General features: G+C 37.2%; 2 protein-coding genes and 1 long non-coding RNA gene across 3 annotated transcripts; all 3 read right to left on the minus strand.

Moving 5' to 3' along the window:
* Positions 1-594: 594 nt before the first annotated feature.
* On the minus strand, positions 595-5,610 carry LOC126608090 (GTP-binding protein OBGC, chloroplastic). Its single transcript, XM_050275858.1, has 6 exons — positions 4,472-5,610; positions 3,645-3,918; positions 2,772-3,063; positions 2,141-2,291; positions 1,025-1,133; positions 595-869 (listed from the first exon to the last, which is right to left on the minus strand). The coding sequence occupies exons 1-6, from the start codon at positions 5,512-5,514 to the stop codon at positions 774-776; spliced, it is 1,965 nt and encodes a 654-aa protein (XP_050131815.1). The 5' UTR covers positions 5,515-5,610; the 3' UTR covers positions 595-773.
* A 1,925-nt stretch (positions 5,611-7,535) lies between these two features.
* On the minus strand, positions 7,536-8,550 carry LOC126608091 (uncharacterized). The gene is made up of 2 exons (XR_007617752.1): positions 8,012-8,550; positions 7,536-7,907 (listed from the first exon to the last, which is right to left on the minus strand). It is a non-coding gene; the product is annotated as an uncharacterized LOC126608091 (long non-coding RNA).
* A 3,933-nt stretch (positions 8,551-12,483) lies between these two features.
* LOC126606555 (probable receptor-like protein kinase At2g39360) lies at positions 12,484-14,994 on the minus strand. Its single transcript, XM_050273954.1, has 7 exons — positions 14,492-14,994; positions 14,058-14,272; positions 13,726-13,852; positions 13,553-13,624; positions 13,291-13,474; positions 13,076-13,208; positions 12,484-12,854 (listed from the first exon to the last, which is right to left on the minus strand). Exons 1-7 carry the CDS (start codon positions 14,643-14,645, stop codon positions 12,609-12,611), a joined length of 1,131 nt encoding a protein of 376 aa, XP_050129911.1. The 5' UTR covers positions 14,646-14,994; the 3' UTR covers positions 12,484-12,608.
* Between the last annotated feature and the right edge of the window lie 5,453 nt (positions 14,995-20,447).

A 20,447-nucleotide genomic window follows, 5' to 3' on the forward strand; every position in this document is an offset into this window, starting at 1 on the left:
AACCATAAAATAAGAAAAAAAGGATACTATACCGTTGTTGAACCGCTGTTTTGTTTTTGGCCATGTCTCGGAGGCGAGACATGATAGCTGAACAGGTACAAAGGTATGTTTTGGTGTCAAGTGTCGATTTTGAATGTATTTCAGAATCAAGGCATAACTACTGAATAATGATACATTAACTACAAGGGGATTCCTTTTTCCTTGTAAATCTGAATTGGCAATTGGCAATAGTTATATTGTTTTTAGTAGCTAGATTGCTTTCCTGTTTAGTTTAGACATCCTATTTGAGCTTCCTTCTACTCTTCGTACACAGAGAAAGAAGCTTCACATCATTGGAAGATCAATCGGTAGTTATGACACAGTGCAAGCAGTTAAACCGACCTTTTAAGCCCTAAGGACATGGTTAAGAACATTGCACTACATTGCGGTGGGCTCGTACAAGGGTATCCCTCGAATAAGCTTATCTGAGGGATCCCTCAATGAACCTCCCTTTGTGTGCGTTCATCGTGTGGGATGCAAGTTTATGTGTGAATGAGCGGGCCTTTGCACTTGAGCATGCTTATAGGTGTGCGAATGTGTGAATATTACCAGAAATGAAAGGATAACTAAAATTTTCTATAAATACATCAAAGCCTGTTTCATTCTTTCAACAGATGTTACTGAATTTCATGAGTTGTGTCAAGATCGTATATGGAGAAGAGAAACAAATTGCAAGAGCTGATACCTTTCTATTTCTATCGGTTAGCAGTGAAATAACACACGAGACCACGAGCTCACTTCCATTGAGGCCACTTGGTTGTTTCTGTAGATCCTTTCCTAAAACTTGAAAAACTGGAATTATCTGCAGCATCGTGCCATACCATTTCCATCTGAAGGAAGCAAATGAGAATATGTTGTCATTGGAAATTATATTTTTTTTTTTGAGAAGAGTCATTGGAAATTATATTACAAGAAACAACGCTACAAGTTTTAAGTTGGACACTTCAATAAAGTAACAAAGTAATAACAGAGCAAAGAAACATACATCTCCAACAATCACCGTGTCGCCTTCTTTCACACCAAGTTTTGTAAGAGATTTGTTCACGCCACAAGCATCCAGAACATGCTGGAACCTTCTCCCAGAATCCACATATCTGTTCAAAAACATTCATTACAAATTTTCCGTGAGGATTGGAACAGCAAAAACAAGATGCAAATTACATCAAATAGCAACACTGAGGCATCGTAATCAATTTTGGAGAACATTGAATTGTGAATGATCTGACTACAGATTATAAACGTAAGTTGATGAGCACTATATGTTCCGTGTGACGGTGTGAGACAAAAGAAAACCAATTTATACTAAAACAAGGGTGCTATTTAGAGCCATGTTAAAAACATGATTTTATTAAACCCATTGAACAATGGACTAGCTGTCCCTTAGAAACAATACAGCAATAAGAACAAACAGCTAACTATCATACAGAAAACATTGCATGAAATAATTCACACCAGAACTTAAAAGACAGCTCTCCAATATGAAAAAATAGAGGAAAAGGGAGTTTCCTGAAACTCAAAAAGAGACTCGAGGCCCCTCACTTCACCTCCCCAATCCCCTCCCCTCTCCCCTCCCCTCTTTTCCCCTTACCCCCTTCTTTATATCTAAAGACATTTTGTGCACGTGAGCTATTCAAATTCAGGAAATCCTTATCTTTGAGTAGTACATTAGTACTGCATTAGCACAAAGCAATTGAAGAAGAACGAGGTGGCTGTTGATCTGATCTTCATTAATTCATCAATCCATATTCATTATGTATTTCCTAACAAACTACATCATAAAAAGAGGTGCTTGTTGCTTCACTCTATTTACTTGTGCAATTGTCAGACTCACACCACTGATCACTCCCCCCTTATCATGGTCTATTCTTTTAAGAAGAAAGAGAAAATGAAGCGAAAAGACTTCTATTAGTCAAAATTTCATGATATTGAATCCACAATGCAGGTCACCCATTACAATGCAACTTTTGGAGTTTGAACTTTCCACTATAACCAACAGATAACGAAACAAATTTGATATCATAACAGATCAGACTTGTGATATCAAGAAAGCATAATATGAAAAACTATAACAATGACATTATTACAACAGTTTCTAACCTACCTCCAATTTGTCATTTGAACAAAGCGTTGCAACCCAGATCCCACAACATGCCAAGTATTGCTACTGCTGTCATGAGTGATCTCAAACTCATTAATAGATGCAGTTTGCTGCTTACGCACCATCTCGGCTACATGATTCAAATTGACCGGGTCTTCCATATCAAAACAAAAGAGACTTGTCAACACAGTGAATGAGTAACATATGGAGTTAAAGCTTATTTATCCTATAAATACAAGCAGGTATGGATGTTAAACCTTAGTCAGCTGAAAAAATACTTATAAGCTGCACTGCTTTTCTCTTTCTTTCCCCTTTTCGTCTGTTATTACACATACAGAATTTTGTTTCTTAAAATAATGCGAGACCATTTACATTCATCTAGTCATGCCATTTCTCTTCCGTTTTCAATAAATTCCAGTGTCGCTTAAATCTCTATAGTAAAGCTTACTTCCAAATTAAACAGTGACATCTCTATTTGATAGCCCGTCATCAAATAATCTTCATAACATGTATAATTTAAACAACCCTATAGTCTGTGTGATAATGTGAGAATAAAACAAAATCCACAAGATAATATGAGTATGCATTTAGTTAAGAAACCTTTTTAATATAGAAAAAATTAAAGTAAACTGACCTGGGAACTCCTCCTCGGCCACTTTATTTTCTCGTAGAAGCTCATAAGCAGCACAGCTCACTTCATGAGTACCCTCTCTTTTCACTGCACTCATGCAAAAAACACGAATCCCACGAGATTCTAAATTTTCTTTGAATGATGACCAGTTTTCATATGCATCTGGAAGGTCCATTTTGTTAAACGCAACTACATAAGGCTTTTCAGCAATTTCAGGGCTAAACAGTTCCAACTCCAGACGTACTGCATCAAACTCAAATTCTGGCTGTTGTGATGAGCCATCTACGACATGTATCTGACATTTCCAGAATGATGGATATCTTATCAATAACGATGGTTTTGATAAAGAATAAAACAAAACATTTTTAAATTAAATAAGGGAACTATTATTAGCACTCCAAAATTCTCATTGTGCACTCCAAACATTCTATATGTAGAAAGAAAAATACACTTGTGAGGAGAGCGCAATGAGATTTTTGGAGTGCCAATAACAATTCCTTTAAATAAGAAAATTTGAAACAGTGATTACTAAACAGAGAACAAAAGGGAGCTTTCATTTTCCTCAGCCACAGAACGAAGTAGACTTAACATTCATCGGAGATGTAAATTTAGCCTCATAATTTTGCATATATTCTATCATGTAAACGAAGGACACAATGGATGATACCAGAAATTGATTAAAATGACCACCAGAAAAGACCGTATAATTTGGTTGAAAGAGAATTCATGCTGTGTTTCCACAGGGTAATATGCGAAGATGAGCTAATGACAATTAAGATGATAAAAAATATATCAAGCTATTTTAATCTTCGAGCATCCAAAATAATTTGTAACAAAGTTCCAAATAACTTGAGAGATGATGGTCAAAGCCTATACCAGGGCAGAACACCTCTCAGTGTGCCGTAGGAACTCATGGCCCAAACCGAAACCGCGGTGTGCTCCTTCAAGTAAACCTGGCAGATCTGCTACTACCATTGTAGAATCATAGTCAAACGAAACCACACCCAGATTAGGAAGTAAAGTTGTGAAGGGGTAATTTGCTATTGTTGGCTGAGCAGCACTTATCACACTCAAAAGTGTGCTTTTCCCTGCATTTGGGGCGCCCACTATTCCAATATCTGCAACCAGCTTTAGTTCCAGCTCCAACCACCTGATCAATAATACCAGCATTTATTCATACTGTTCAAAAATGGTCACACAAAGACTGCAAGTATCCCTAATTTTGAGATCGCTGGGACCAAGGAAAGGCCATTGATTGTAAGATATCAGACAACATAGACCAATTTTAAGAATTATTTTAACTAAGCTAATCTCAACTGTTTGATATACTGCCTAGCTTTCAAGATCGAATCTGCAAATCGAGCTAAGAGAAACACTACAAGTCTACAATAGGGTCTCCTTTTACAGCGACATAAGATCTCCTGGAAAGCACCTAGCTTCTAATTGCACCAATATTTGGGTCACACTATCAATTTCAAACTGCTTCGGCGCATATCATCTTCTACTGCCAGAACGAAGTCTCAAATCAATCATTCAAAAGTTTTTACCATTGTTTTAATTTTGAATGACTACAGACTAACAAAACAATTCCATCTACCACAAATCATCCAAACAATAATAAAGAATCAATGATAACAACAACAGCACGCAAGTTAAAGCAATTCAGATTGATTGACAAGAGACTCGAAGAGGGGTAAACTCACATCTCGGGACCCTCTGCACCATTCTCAGCAATCCTGGGGACCTTATTTGTCCCGGATTTAAACGAAGCGTTTCCTCTCCCGCCTCTCCCTCCAGGCAACAACAATGCACGCTGGCCCGGATGCAACAACTCCAGAAGCACCTCATCCTTCCCCGCCTCTCGGACAACAGTCCCGGGCGCCACCTTAATCACTACGTCCTCTCCCTTAGCCCCATTCTGAGACTGCCCTCTTCCATGATCACCTCTCCCTGCCCGAAAATGCACGCTGTTCCGAAACGGCAGAAGTGAATTCATCGACCCATCCACCTCCATATACACATTCCCACCTCGCCCTCCGTCTCCGCCTGAAGGTCCCCCCAAAGGCACGAACTTTTCCCGCCGCATTGCAACCACGCCGTTCCCTCCGTCCCCTGCCTTGGCAAAGATTTTGGCGCGGTCGAAACACCGCATTACCGCTGGCACTCCCTTCTCCTTCACTTCCACTTCCTCCAATTCACTCTCATTACCGGAGAAATTCACAGCTTTGCCCTCCTTAAACCCTGGGAACTCACCGTCGTCGTTTTGATAAACATTTTCCAGTTCGTCGTCAATTTCACCATCACTGTCATCCTCCTCCTCCTCCTCCTCATCCAGTTCAGAATCGTAATTCCCATCAAAGACCTCAAATTTCCCAGAATTCATCCCTAACTTATTATCCGTGCCACTTTCTTCCTCCTCCTCTTCGTCGCTGCTTAAATAATCAATCTCCTTCTCAACCACCAATGCGACATTTGACTCAGAGAGCTTCACCTCAGACGAGAACTCCAACGACGCCGCATCGAGAGACGGGAGAGAGAAATCCTCTCTGGGAGGCAGGCGAGTGTAGGTGGTGGCCTCGACGCCGACTGAGGACAACTGCTTCGCGCCGGTTCGACCCTTCAGCCTAACGTTAGGGTTAGGGTTAGGCCTCGGAGTTACCTGCTTCTTATTCGGAGGCTTGCGAGTCTGTGGGACCCTCGGGCGAGCCATGGCGCTCGGGCAGAAGCTTATGGATATGGTCGCCATTTTCAGGCGCGGCAAACTGAAACGAAACTCCTCAGTCCTGATTTTGTTCAGCTCAACTGGAAACAGCCTGGTGTGTTGGCATGCCACGTATCCCGTTCTGGATTACGTCTTCGAAACGCAGCGTTTTGTTCATACGCTTTTATTCTTTTCCCTTTCCTTTGCACCCTTGTCAGGCCATCTCTGGCAGTGCTGCTGTGGACCCATGTTCTTGAATTATTTGGATTATAAGTATGGGACGCTGGAGTAGCAGTGTATTTGTGTTATGCAAGTTATTTTTTTAGAACAAAAGTTATACTCTAGCGAGCAAGGGATTATATACTAGCTAGTTGGCACGGTTGGCTACAAGTAGGTCTCAAGCATAAGACAACGAGCACAAATGGTGAACACTCCAAAACACTTTAGTTAAAGCATCCCCAGTGAGGGGCTCTATATGGGGCTGAAAAAATGGTAGATGTAATCCGTTTTTGAGCTCTGAAAAATGTTTGGGGTTTTATAAAAGAATATCTCCTAATGAGGAGGCATTTCTTTTGGACTCTATATGGAGCTATATAGATTTATTTAAAGTAAATTGTAACTATGGTCCCTTAACTTTGACTCAATTGGAGCAATGGTCCCTCAACTAAAAATTCATTACCATTGGTCATTCAACTGATCAAAATATGCAGCTATGGTCTCTCAACTAAAAATTCATTACCATTGGTCCTTCAACTTTAATTTAACTAGAGAAATAGTCCCTTAACTTTAACCCAATTGTAGTAATGTTCATTCCAACATAACTCATTTTGACAAAAATTTTGATGTAGTTGACGAAAATGACCATAATTACACACTTTGATGAGTTGGGAGACCCTAATTATATAAATGGTTATTCCAACATAACTTATTTTGACAAAATTTTAACGAAATTGATGAAAATGACTATAGCTACACATTTTGATAAGTTGAGGGACCAATAGTAATGAATTTTTAGTTAAGGGACCATTGCTCCAATTTGATTAAAATTGAGGGACCATTGCTACAATTTACTCATTTATTTATGTAGTCATGTGATTATGCAGTGATTTTTATTTTTTATTTTTAACTTTTCTTAAGTTGATTGACACACCCCAACCAGAGTCAAGGCATGCTGGTCGACACCCGAAGGTGACGTAACCAAAAAGGAAGGTGATGCATAAGAAAAATGTGGATAAATTTAAACCCAAGCAAACATTTATTTAATCTAAGGTAAAGAGTGCGCAGTAGTGGGAAGAACCCATAAAATACAAATGTTCAGAGCATAGATGACAATACGACAAAAGTAGTGCAATCGAAACTAGTTAAGGTACTTAATACACAACCGAGAAAAAGCCCTTACATTTATCTATGGAAATTTCAGAATACACTGGAGATTCCTCGTATGCCACAACGAGTTCAACTATCTAAGTCCTAGTGGGGTGAAAAACAGAAGGGTGAGTGGGCAAAAACAAAGGTTTATAAAACACATTTATTTCTGAACTTACTAACCCCTCGCCGTAAAACATGTATAGTTTCCAGAAAATCATACTACATATAAGTATGAAATTAACTATAAACCAACAATAAATCCATAAATACATCAACCATATTATCTCAACAGCAACATAAGTAAAACCAGGTGCTCATCAATCTATGCTAACACACGAGTTCATGTAGAGGGAATCTGACATGAATAGGACTGAGTGTAATCATAATATACGCTCTAGTACTACAATCACGTGAAGACTAGTGCTAGGTGCATCACATACGAGTCGGAGTTGCCTATTGCAACATGTACGACAGGATTGCCACCTACGATGGATCCAAAGTGAGTGTGCGGTATGATGTGAACATACACATGAAGCCTGGCCCTGGCCCGGGCGAGTACAACACCTGTGTAGGCATGCATGATGAGCAAGTATAATATTATGAACATGCCAATGACAATATGTAAATCTCAACAATATAATGACATTTTTAAAATTAAATAAAACATGGCATGATAGGCGTAAAATTAATCAAAACACTTGTGGAAACTATAAAACTTTATATATTATATTTATAAACAAATGCCCACTCACTAATACGTCAATGGATTGTAGCCTCCTAGCCTTGTTTGTCCTCGTACCTCCTCGGAGTAAGTCTCACATATATGTGAAATAACTTTACTAATTAATTAATTAGTACATACACTAAAAGGCTAGAAAAATCCCCCTTAGTTTTGCTCAAACAAAAGGTTTAAATATACGAAAATAGTCTACTCGACGTCACGGACTCGTACACGTCAAGCACGCACCGCTCGGAGGCCGAACACACCCTCACGCGCCGCCACGCACTGCCAGGTCGTGGCCACTCCGCCGCTGTTTAGTTCGCCAGTTTTTGGAAAAATTCGCCAGATTCTGAAGAAAAAAAATTTAAAACTTCATATCTTCTTCATTTCTCAACCATTTTTTATGTACTCTATATGGAAATGAAGCTTATGAAGAGTAGAACAAATTTATACCTTTCAAAAGTCCAAAAAGTGGACGGAAATGGACTGAAAAAGCCTCGAAACTCTCAATCCTATTTTCGTCGTCTCAAACCCGTGTGTTCTCACATTGGCTCCACTTCAAACCTAGGCTAGTGGCCACAGGGAGTTGCCTAGATGTCTCCAAACCTTCCAAAACCGTGCAACTCGAACGGAAAGTCGTCGAAAAAATCTACACCCGAGTCGGAGCTTCGAGTTGCTCCGAGTTAGACAGTCAAAACTCAACTACTTTAAGATCGGCTCGTACGGATGGACTCGTGAGGATGAGGGGAGCACGATGATGGTGATTTGAGGGTCGATCTGTGAGGTTTGATGATGAATCTTTGTTGTTGCAGAGACAAGGGAGACTTGGGTGAGGGAGAGAAGAAGAAGAAGAAGAAGAGAGAGAGAAAGAGAGAGAAAAAGAGAGAGAGAGAGAGAGAGAGAGAGAGGGAAGTGTTTTGATTGGACAGAAATAAGAGATTATCTGATTGGGTGAGGGGAAAAGAGGAGAAAAGTTGATTGGTTGGTGAAGGAGAATAGGGCACGAGACATAATTTAAAAAGAAGAGGTGATAAGATTTGTACAATTTGAAATCACACGAAATCTAACGTGCCTTATCAAAAATAGTATTCTAACACTAAATTATTAGTACACACATGTACAAATCTACCAGTTGTTAACGCACTTTAACTAAACGTAACTTCTTCGTTACAAATCTGATTCGGGTCTAACTCGCCCTCATGCATTCGTAACAACGAGTACTAATTAATTACGATATCGAGAAAAATAATTTAAAAGCCGAATAACTACGTCCAAGTCAATTCCACTTTTTCCAAAAAGGGCATAAACGTCATTTTACATCCTCGGGGAGAAAATTACATGGAAAATTAGGGATGGGTCGTCACATTGATTTTTGGACTTGTTATCTTAATTTTTTTTAATAAATTCTCTTATCTCAATCTCAGGCGTTGAAAGATACAAACTCCCACTTCGCCCTCTGAAATAATTTGATTTTCACGTACAACACAACAATTTACCTAGCATCAATTGGTAAATTAGTATCATACAATTTACAATTTTGATTTTTTTTTTAATTTCATCCACCAATATGACCATGAACGTTAAATCAATTTGAAATTTCTAATTCTTATGAAATTTAAAACAATCATTAATTAGCCAAATTGCAAGAAAAATATGTAAGAAATAAAGAAATAAAAAAATAAAATAAAAGGAGAGAATAAGTTTATTCGCAAGTAGAGGGAGAGTGATGAAATTTTGCTCACATGGGTTGTTACTTTTTTTGTGGGACTCACTGCTTTTTGGGGCTAGATGTAGCCCAATTTTATGCTACTCAAGAAAGGAAGTTGCTTGCCCAAGTAGTTGATCTAATCCCATTTTCCAGCTCATTGGGGATGCAATTTCTGACTAATTAAGGCTTGAAATGTAGTAGCCTTATGAAGGATAAAGCCCCTATTGGAGATGCTCTTACAAACTCCTTGCAATTGTTATTTTAACAAATGCAATTGTATCTTAATACATTAAAAATGTTTAATCGTATCTTCAATAATTAGTTTTAACATAGGAAAAATGCTAGAGAGACCATATTTTTGCATCACATTCATGTATCATCTAATGTACTATGATAAAGAAAAGAGTATTGCTACTCTTACCATATTTTTCATACCACATTTGTGGTTGTACCACCTCTCTAATAGAGGTAGGGCTCACCAACACATGTGGATCTCATATCTGTTAGAGAAATGGTACAAATGTGGTATGGAAAATGGGATTGAGATCCACTCCGAATCTCTGTGTTCGAAGCCTGCAGATGAGAGATCCAAACCCCTCAATTTCAATCCTACGGCCATCGTTCGTCTATCCCACTGACCCACTTCACAAAAACTCAAGAACTTGAACAGCCTAAATCTCTTTCTTTCTCTTGATCGGTTTAGATCTCTTGGTTTGCAGGCTCGGAATACAGAGATTTGGAGTGAATCTCTTTCCTAAAAAATGTGATAAGAATTGCATTTTTGCAAAGAAAATACTCTCTAACAACTAGAATTTATTCTTGTAATATCAACTCTTCCCTTAATTTTAGAGTGCATTGTACCTTCCCACCTTTAAGTAACGGTGAGCAATATTATCATAATAACAGTGAGCATTATTATTATCTTATGTTCGAATCTTGTGGATGGCGGACTTGATATCAGATTAGGTTGTCTATTGTGTGGCTTAACTGAACTCTCCCTTCCCTTAGTATAAAAATATCGATGTACTAAAAAAAAAAATTTAAATTCACTCACCAAGTGACAATTAAACGATGATACTCCTCACCACATCTTACTTTTTGCTCATTCACTTTCTCACTCCTACACCCTAATTCTCTTTCCTTCTTACTATAACTCCATAGCCCATAGTAATATCACACCCATGTGTGTAAAGTCGTGGTTGAAATGATAAAAAGGAAGGGAATTTTTGGTAGGGCAAACCCAAAATCTTGATGGACCCTTTTTGTCCTAATTATGGAGGGAGGTAGGGGACTTTGTGGGTCGTGGGAGCTAAGGAATCTGTGGTGCTGTGTTTGGCTTCATATGAGTTTGTCATACATTCACTCAGTGACCAGTCCCAAATAGAGAAAATATGCACAAATTTGTGACTTATTGGACGATGAAGTCGTCGGTAAACGCATATAGGCACATTAATTGTAGTTATGATGAGTGGTAGGGAGCTCATGAAAAACAATAGTACTTGTAAGTGAATGCCTACCTAGTTGTTTACTCTTCTTTTATGTGCTCCACCGTTTTAGTGGGTTCATCTGAGTGAGATGTAGGGTTATGTTTATATGTTTTGTTTGCGTCATGTCATTTCGTGTTTGTGTAAATGTAAAAGAAATAGTTAATTTTAAATTGATTCAGTAATGGGTGTTTAGATTCAAGCTCAAATAGTTACTGACGTTGATGGTAAACGAGTTTTGTATTGAGAACGAAAAATATAAACCTTAATAAACCTAACACGTGGATACAAGATATGTAGTCAAGTCATTGCCTTTTTTTTACTAGTTTACAATTCGTATTTAGAAGTATTTCGTTTTCGTGTTAGGTTAACAATCATTTCATATTTTCTAAACTTATGTCAATTTTGGAGCCTTATTGTCTAGTCGTGTCAAAACCCTAGTGAAATGTGAATGATTCCAAAGGTTGTTGGACAATGTTTTGAAACGGGTACCTAATGGGGATCGCCAATGCTACATATTATGTAAGGTTTAGTAAAATTGTACAATTGGTGTCCTTAGAATAGTACGTGTTTTGTGATCTTCTTGAATTCAAGTTTGCTCAACAGAATCCCACCAGGACCAACTTGATGTTTGTAAGTTATGAGACAAGTACGGCTCTGAGTACCAAGTATAGCCAGTATGTATCAACTTTATGTCGCTTGTATATTATTGGTGTCTGTAGTTTTAGGTCTAACTAACCTACCTTCAAATGAATTTAAATTGCGGAGAAGAGAAGTCAAACTTAAGTGTATAAAAGGAATTACATCCGTTCTAACCAATGTGACTACAAACACATCTATTTGTCTAGCTTAACTTTAAGCTAAAGAAATATACAAGTCCTACTGTTGAAACTCAAGTTTTTTTATGTGTTACGAACAAAGTGGAGAGTCATTGTATCATACAACAATGTATAATATATGTGGGACCATGATTTTTCAAGGGTCGGAGTAAGGTGGATCGGAATACGCCTACCTCAGAAGTCCAACCATGAACTCAATAGTCTCCATTGCGGAGTTGACTAAATGGATCAATGATGCCACCATCATTCTATTCCGAAATCAGTGGGTGAAGTTCGTCGACTTCGCTGAGATAGACCATGCTTGTTGTGCAAGATTCGGGAACATAATCGAGCAACGAATCAGCATGTTTCTTATAATCTTGGAGTCCTTACAATCTAAAGATTGCGTGCGCCACAGGTAATCACACTCATAAGAGGTACAACATCCACTTACTAGATATTCTCTATGATTCTCCCAATTTAATAAGGATTCTACCGATTTAATAAGTTCTACTATCCTAAATGGTCATCTCCTCGACTGGTATAAATACACCCTTATAGGGTTCACCTCTGGTAATACAATCTCTGCATACTTATACTCTTGTCCACTGCTTGAGTCTCAATATTGCTTACTAACTTAACCATTGGTCGAAGAGCCTTTGACCGGCACACCCTCGGTCTTTGGCTTGCTCACGGTTGTATGTTCTTTTACAGGTTAATGAGTTTGGGCATCTCCACCACTCATGGTGGCGCACAAATTTGGTTCAACAATAGTGTCTTTCTGGATCATGTTTACCGATTAAATTTACTAAATTTCTTAAACGTATATTCGACCGTGAAATTCAATAATGTTAGTAAAGGATTAAAAAATGCATGTTTTGTGACACAAACAACACTGGTACACTAGTACATGAGTTACCCTTACGAATATAACATTGAGATTACTAATTAAACTTGTTTTTGTTGATGTGTGATTAAGCTTAAGCTTTGCCCAAGCTAACATACACCAACAATTTGTGCAAATATCTTCACATATATATTCAAGTGAATAGTACACTCCCAAGAGTGATTGTATCAGTTCCCTCACCCATGACTGTTGTCATTGCCATTTCTTTCTCTTGAATTCTTTCTAGCTCCGCCACAACCATCTCCATCTTCGGCCGCCTTTTTGCCGGAAAACTCATGCATTGCAGTGTCAGCCTGATCAAGTCCCTCATTCCCTCCGCGGTGAAGCTTCCAGCTAGCCTGCGGTCCACTAGGTTATTCGAACTCAGCCGCGATTCCACCTTCACAAAGTTCAAAATGTGATTCAGAAGACAAACAGTAGCCTTTAACTAGCATACGTATAGAGACATTGCAAAATTATGTGACCGCGTCTCTTAGAGAGCGGAGATTCACTCACACAGGTGAGTCTACGTTTAAAAGGGATGTGATCAACAATGTAGTTGATAAATAGGGTGCAAATAGTTTTATTTAATCGATGATTAGAGTGGTTGCTTGTTCATACCCATTGAAATAAGCTTTCATTTGATCCCAATGAGCCAATGTGCACGGCCTCCTGTCCAGTTAGAAGCTCCAAAGCGAAAACCCCGAAGCTGTACACATCACTCATTTCAGAGGTAACCCCGGATGCTCCAGCCCTATCACATGCATTGTTAGCTTCTGAATATGAATGAAAGCGCCAAAACGAAAACCGAGTTCAATCAGAAGACATCGAATTACTCTGGATCTTCGAAAAAATTGACACTAGACGTGCTAGAAGGACCTGCTTCTTCTATCTTCTCTAGCAGTTTTGAGATTCCTGCATCTGCAACCTTAGCAATGAAGTTCTCATCAACCAACACATTGGCTGTTTTGAAGTTTTTATGTACTATGGGAGGCTTTAGGCCATGCAAGTGGGATAAACCTGCAAATTAGATACTTAAAAACTTCAACCATGGTTCTTAATTTCTTCGTTTCTTATGGAGTTCCCATTTGATCTTACCTCTCGCGGCGCCTAGAGCTATTGATAGCCTTTGCTTAAACTCAAGTTTAGTTGATGGCTCTGGTCTAGTATCTGCCACAAATTGAATAGCATCTGAAAAATGCTTATAAAACCAGTACTATGCACGCTCACGCGCACACATATGATCAGTGAAATTAGGTAAAAATAATTACCATATAGGTGACTAGAGATGCTGCCATTTGGTAAATACTCATAAACCAGTACTTGATATCCACTTTCCTGGCAGTAACCTAGAATTGTAACTAAATGTCGATGACGAATCTCCGACAAATATGTCACCTGTTGCAACATAATAACCTGTCACTTCCTCATGAAATTCTATAAGATTAAGCTCATAAATAGTTTTTCGCTTATGAACCCCCGACACCACCTTCATTTTCCGCTTAGCAAACGATTCATTAAGCAACTATATGTATACGAGATGCATTATGTAATGCTCATAAACATAGAGCAATAGACTTCTTATTTTTTCATGATCGGTTACCTCTGAGACAAAATCGTGTCTAGGAGCACCAGGCCGCCTTTTGATAGCCACAACAGTCCCATCACGCAGCAATCCTTTATAAACCAGGCCAAAGCTTCCATATCCCAGCAGATTGCTTTCATCAAAATGCTTGGTTGCCTGGTCTAACTCCTCCAATGTGAAGACCCTCGGCCCCTGTCGTGCCCCCGAGCTGGGCCCACCCCTGTTCCATTCCACTGACAATGTTGGGGCGCAAGGTATCAGAGTTGTTAACAACACTACAGCCATCAATTGACCAATGTAGCATAATTTTCTTTCGAAAAATGCAATATTCAGAACTACTCTAATCAACGGGAGGGGGGATTCAAATTTGGGTGCAAAGAGGCCAACACGCTGCCCGGCTAACTAACATACATTACAGTTCATGTAAAAATAGAAGACAAGAGGAGTTTTACCTAATGCAGATGGATCTGAGGAGCCTGTTTCAGAGGTCCTGTTCGAAAAACTCTTGCAATGAGCCCTGCAGAACCACACAAATGCGATGACGATTGCGAGCAAGGCAAGTGCCCCAGCAGCACCTCCAACAACAGCAGCAGATGGCTTTGGCATTTCAGCAAGTTGGAATCAAGCAACCAGCCATAGATGTGGCAATACAATAACTTATAGGACTTGCATATTATACTTTTACAGCCTTTGGCACCAGAAAAATGGAAATTTGAATATATATTGCTGTTGGTGGGGTTTTACTGCAGACGAAGAGCTGAGAAATGCTAACTGGCTGATCTCAAGAATCTACTTAGAAAACAAGAACTTTGGGAAGAATCAATGCTGCTAAAATCTAAACAAACAGATCAGAAAGACAACTCATTTGCTTCTTTTTTTTTTTTTTTAAAGTTGTGCCCCACTTTGTTTCAGCATCTCATCACAATGACGTTGGAGAAAACCCATCACTGAAGAACATCTTGGTCCTTTCAAAACCCCCCTCCCATCCCCCACCCCAACTTTTCTCTATTTAAGTTGGGGTAGTGTTTTTTACGCTCTCGTTTTCATCTTCTACATTTCTCCTTTTGTTTTATACGACGGTGAGAGAATGAAAGTGCGGAAATCACTTTGCTTAAATGTGATGAGGTAAAGGGGTGATTTATGAGACCAAGTAGGAAAAAAAAAACATAAAGCAGAAATTATTATTACCCTTCTCTTACTGATGTTACACTTGATGTTGGCTTATATTTGGCATTGCTGATTACAACAGAACAAAAATTATTGGGTGCTCCAAATTACCTGGTACTATGGATTTATTATCTAGTAAATTCTAATTTTTTTCTAAAACCAAAGATCTAACGGTTAAAATACGCAGAGTATCCAGTCACTGTAAATTTCAAAAGTAATGAAAAGTTAGAAAAATGATGCATGGCAAAGACTTTTGTCAAGTAAAAGAGGCGACAACCTATGAACACTTTATGCAGATATCAGTGAATGTAAAGGGAAATGACTGAGCTTAAAATCCAACAAAAAAACAGGAAGTAAAAAAAAAAATTGAAAAATCTTTATGGGGATAGTTGCTGGTTGTTACCAACTGTAAAATACTTTCGATTTTTACTATGAAAATGTGGACGTGTGTGAGAGTGGCTTTAAATTGTTGGACAGTGGAAGACATAACAATTAATTGAAGGGGATCAAATTCAAGAATTTTGTAACATGCTCCCGAGTATCCTATACATTTAACTATTAGCCGTCAAATAGTAGGTATCACATTCTTAACCAAGAATCTAACGACCAAAAATCTCAACCTATAAGTATCCGGAGCATACTAGAATTTTTTCAAATTCAATAGAAAGAAAACAAAGTAGTTATATCGATCAATCACTCACTTCCTTGAATTCACTCCCATGATCTTCCTTTTTGCCTCTTTTTCTGTCATCTGATCTGGAAAGAGAGGGAGGGCAGTTCCTGCATTTGTATAAAGAGGAAGACCTCTCTCTTCCTCCAGATGGGGTCATTTGACAGCTGATCCAACAGCACATTATATATCTCACTGCAAGTTCTGCAGCAGGAAAAACAAAATATGATATCAAGTTTCCACAGTATATATGTCCTTAGTATTTTATTGCTACACAAAAACACACACACACATATATATATATATAATGAATATATATACATATATATCCTATAATTTCTGCTTTGGAAAAAGGGAATGGGGTAGTCTTAAAATTTCTTACCCTTGCCTGCTTTTGTGAATATTTATATTTCGAGCAATTTGGTTGAACTGTACGAATTGTTGGTGGGGAAGGCCACTGAGCTGTAAGTCTCTTTCCATTTTATTAATTCAGTTTGTTTGTTTTTCTGAAACTTTTGTTTGTGTTGTTGGTTTGGCTGGAAAGGGAGGGGAGGGATTGGAAAGAGGGTTGTCATGTTGTGCAGCTCTACAAGAGGTCCATATCACAGTCTAATAATAAGGGTTTTGTAGGGAAGGCTGGATTTTCTCAAATTTGGCTTCTTGTTTGGATCTGGTGTCTGAGACTCTAATCACTGAAAAATCTTCAAGTACATTTCGGGGTATTCTATACTTGAAGTTTTCAATTGTTGGATCTTAAGTTAAAGATATAATAATTAAGATTTAACCGTTAAAAGCTCTGAAATATAGAATACTCCAAAGCATCATAGAAATTTTCACATTGTTTTCTTTAGTAACTTCATGTGCTTTAACTCCTATATTTCTAGGTAATTCGTTGTGAGTTTAGAAATTTTTACTTCCGTGGCAAGATGTCGCAAACTATTTTGGCTTGTCTTTTTAAACATTTTGTCAAATATCTTGCTCTCATAACTTACATGCTTAAGAAAAACATCAAATGAACATTGGATAATAATTTCGTGTGTAGCAACAGTAGGGTGGGAGGATTGCATGCGCATACCCTAAACCCTAAGTGGATCCATCATAGTAATAAGTATCTACGAACTTAAAAAAGAAGGTAATCACATTGTTACACACGGGTTTACGAACCTATTGTGTATTTTTCTCTCGTCACGTGACTTGTACACCAAAGTTTTACTCCTTGGCCTGTTGCTTAAACTGCTGCTAGGTATTGGGTCAAGGGTAGTCAAAGTGGTACCATAAAAGCCAGATCATATATGCCATGTATGCTTGGGAGGACTGAAATCAAGAAAATGTGTGTGTGGGCAGGGTGGGGCGGGGGGACCATCCATTTTGGTAGGGAGGAATAACCTTGCAGTCCTGCACTTGATTCATGACCAGTGAAATCTGACTGCTGATGGAGGACTGTGAGCAAAGAATCTATTGCACATTTTGAGCCTTCTTTCTTCTTCTTTCCTTTTCTCATAAATCAATATATATGCATCATATCTTGAAAAGCATCTGACATGTTATGTTACTATATGGAAAATTAAAAGTGATCTCCGTATGAACTTATTATCCTGTTACATTATGCAAAGATTTCAGTACTGACTTGAAAAATTACAATAAAATATTTAATAATAAAATATATAAGATACTACTTTGTATCAAAAAGAGAAGAACTTGCATGGAATAATGGAAATAAAAAGATTATGATTGAATCGGAATATGTACTTCTAGTAGTTGATTTTACATGCACAAGTAATACTAAATTGTCGTGCCCTTAGTTCTCATAAAATTTTATAAAATAAAAAATAAAAAAATCTCGTGCCCTTATGCATTAAAGTTGGTTTTGTGAAATTTGTCATGTTTATCGTGAAATTTTTTTTGTTGCTGATGATTTGACTTGTTTTGATTTGTCATGTAGTTTGAGTCCAGTCTTTCTTAAGCAAGCTACTCATTATTGTCGACGGCTGTTAATTGCGAGTATAGTTGAGTCTCGTGATATTCTTATATAATACTTCTTTTTCTTTCAAACTTATGCCCCGTTACAAAGAAGAACTTGTTTAGGGGCATTCAGAGTCCAACGTGTCATGCCTAGCAAAGCTCTCCTAACAATATGGGATCTATGTTCTCATATATTTTGGTTTGATCTGATTCACATTAGTTTCGCTTGGTGTGAAAATTGTTCTGCACATCTTTAAAGTTGACACGATGCAACTTTGACAAACCCCACTTGGTACGTTTAATATCCAATTGTTACATTACTCGATTAGACTTTGCTTTTTCCCATGTGAAACTACACACAGCAAACAACAACAACAATTCTTCGGCCCCGCAAGGGTTTGTGAGTCCGCAATCACAATGTCAATGTGAACCAGCCACGGTCTCGATGTGGAGTTTTTGGAGAAAGAAATGTCGTTTCAATTTTATCTCTAATTGGACAAGAAATACATAATTTTATCCGATTATTTTCAGCATGTTTCACAAGTTATGTATAAGAGTTTGAATCTGGCCCAAAAATAGGATAGGGGTCAAGACGCAGTCGGGCGCTCGCAGCTAACTCAAATGTCGTTCAAACCGTGTAAAATGGTTACTTAGAGATTATGGGTATACCTTGATGCTGGTGGTGCGAGTAATCAAGTTTCTCCTAACCACACATGAATAATCATGAGTAATCATTTCATGATGAATTCAAAACTCACCACACGAGTAATCATTTCATGATTAATTCATAAATTATTGGGATGAGTTAGATTTTACTGCACTCATTATGTCGTTTTATCAACATTGGATGAAGCCCACATACTATATTTGTGTAAATATAAAAATTTAAAAATAAGAAAAATATGAAAGAGAAAGAAATTGGAGAGAAATGTGAGGGAGAGGGGAAAGTAGAAGGGGACAATTTTACTTCCAGGGAAATTTTATTTAAATCTATTTAATCTCTTTTTACACTTAATTTAAATTTTAAATATTAATTGTCTATTTTACCCTATTACATAATTAAATACAAAATGAAATTAATAATAAAAATCAAATTTATCAATAGATCCACATACTATAACTAAACTCTAGCATCACTTTTTGTTTATCCTACGTTCATTCCGACTAAAACCCTAATAGCTCTGATAGAGAAAAACAAGCTTTTCTATTGATGGATGATGATTTTGAAGTTTTTAATCCTCCAACTAAGGTATGACTCGATTTATGGATATTTTGTTTGTTTGCCTTTTTTTGGATTAAATTTCATACTTTTTATATTATATTGTATTTGTTTCTCTATGTTGTCTGTATACGCCCCAGACCACTAGTGCAATGACTTTTGATTATTACTGCAAAGACATAAAACTTAATTCTTGGTGCGAATAAAGATTGCTCAACCTTAACCACGAACTAGCAAGTGGCATGTCTTGCACCTTTTTTATTCGAAATAGCTCCAATTTGTTTATTAACATAGTAGCAAAACACACAGCCCTATGTCATTTCAAAGTTTCTTAAAAAGTACACGAAAATGCTCGATTTAAAAATTATTGAACTGGAGCTTGCATAACATTCTCTTGGCAAATTCAAGTCTATGGAAAGATCTCTTGGATCCCAAGTCCATGGATGGGTTGTGGTAGCAGAAATAAAAAAAACAGCCATGGAAATGCTAGTCCTATACGGTAGATGCAATTATAGGGGGGCAAATGACGCCTCTTTGAAAGAAAAAAACATTCAATTAGATATGTTATTTTATAAAGAAAATGTGTGTAAAGATAATTTTATATTTTGAATTGGATTTGAGAGGGTAATTTAGGTAATACATTTGGGTTTAAAAAGATATTAATTCTTTAATAAAAAATAATATGGGTGAAAAGAGTAAGTTGAATGTAGAAAGATGTTAGACGGGTTTAAATAAAATTTCCCTTACTTTTATTTTTATTTTGAAATTAGAGATTTTTATGATGGGTGGGGTGGGAGAAAATAAAAAATAATTTTTGTACGAAATTACTTTAATATTTATAATTTTTTTATTAGATTTTTTTTAATTATGCATGCAATGGTACAATAGTATTTTCTTTAATTTTTTTATTAAAAAAAGTGTTCTATTAATTTTTTTGACAAACGCATTTGTCGTTAAGAACTCGTTTAGAAGTACTTTTAAAATAACTAAAATTTTTTTAGAGAACTTTTTGAGTTCCAAAAGCACTTCAAGTGCTTTTTGCAAGAAGTACTTGAAGTGTTTTTTTGGAAGAAGCACCTGTGCTTCATCCAGAAAATACTTTAAGTGTTTTTTTTCAGAATTTGCTTGTATTTTTACTAAGGATTGATTCTAAAAATATTTTAATCAAATATGTTTTTAGTTATTTTAAAAGTACATCCAAATGAACTCTAAATTGTTAATCAGTCGATAACGGGCTTGAATTAATCCTACTCTGCATTTATAATCATACATAATTTCAATATGAATTTATTCTAATTTATAAATAATAAATATTGATAATACATGATTTGGACAAAACTTTTGCCAAAAAGTGACCCCTCTAATCAAATTAATTCATCACAAAAAAAAA

Source organism: Malus sylvestris, chromosome 16 (assembly GCF_916048215.2).
Source record: "Malus sylvestris chromosome 16, drMalSylv7.2, whole genome shotgun sequence".
NCBI classification, from domain to species: domain Eukaryota; kingdom Viridiplantae; phylum Streptophyta; class Magnoliopsida; order Rosales; family Rosaceae; genus Malus; species Malus sylvestris.

Coding starts and splice junctions, on each gene's coding strand:
- LOC126606555 (XM_050273954.1), bottom strand. CDS start 14,645: ATGCCAAAGCCATCTGCTGCTGTTGTTGGAGGTGCTGCTGGGGCACTT. Junction 14,273..14,491: donor CTCAGATCCATCTGCATTAG/GTAAAACTCCTC, acceptor CAACATTGTCAG/TGGAATGGAACAGGGGTGGG. Junction 13,209..13,290: donor AATTTTTTCGAAGATCCAGA/GTAATTCGATGT, acceptor TGCATGTGATAG/GGCTGGAGCATCCGGGGTTA.
- LOC126608090 (XM_050275858.1), bottom strand. CDS start 5,514: ATGGCGACCATATCCATAAGCTTCTGCCCGAGCGCCATGGCTCGCCCG. Junction 3,064..3,644: donor CTGAGAGGTGTTCTGCCCTG/GTATAGGCTTTG, acceptor TGGAAATGTCAG/ATACATGTCGTAGATGGCTC. Junction 870..1,024: donor ACACGGTGATTGTTGGAGAT/GTATGTTTCTTT, acceptor TGCTTCCTTCAG/ATGGAAATGGTATGGCACGA.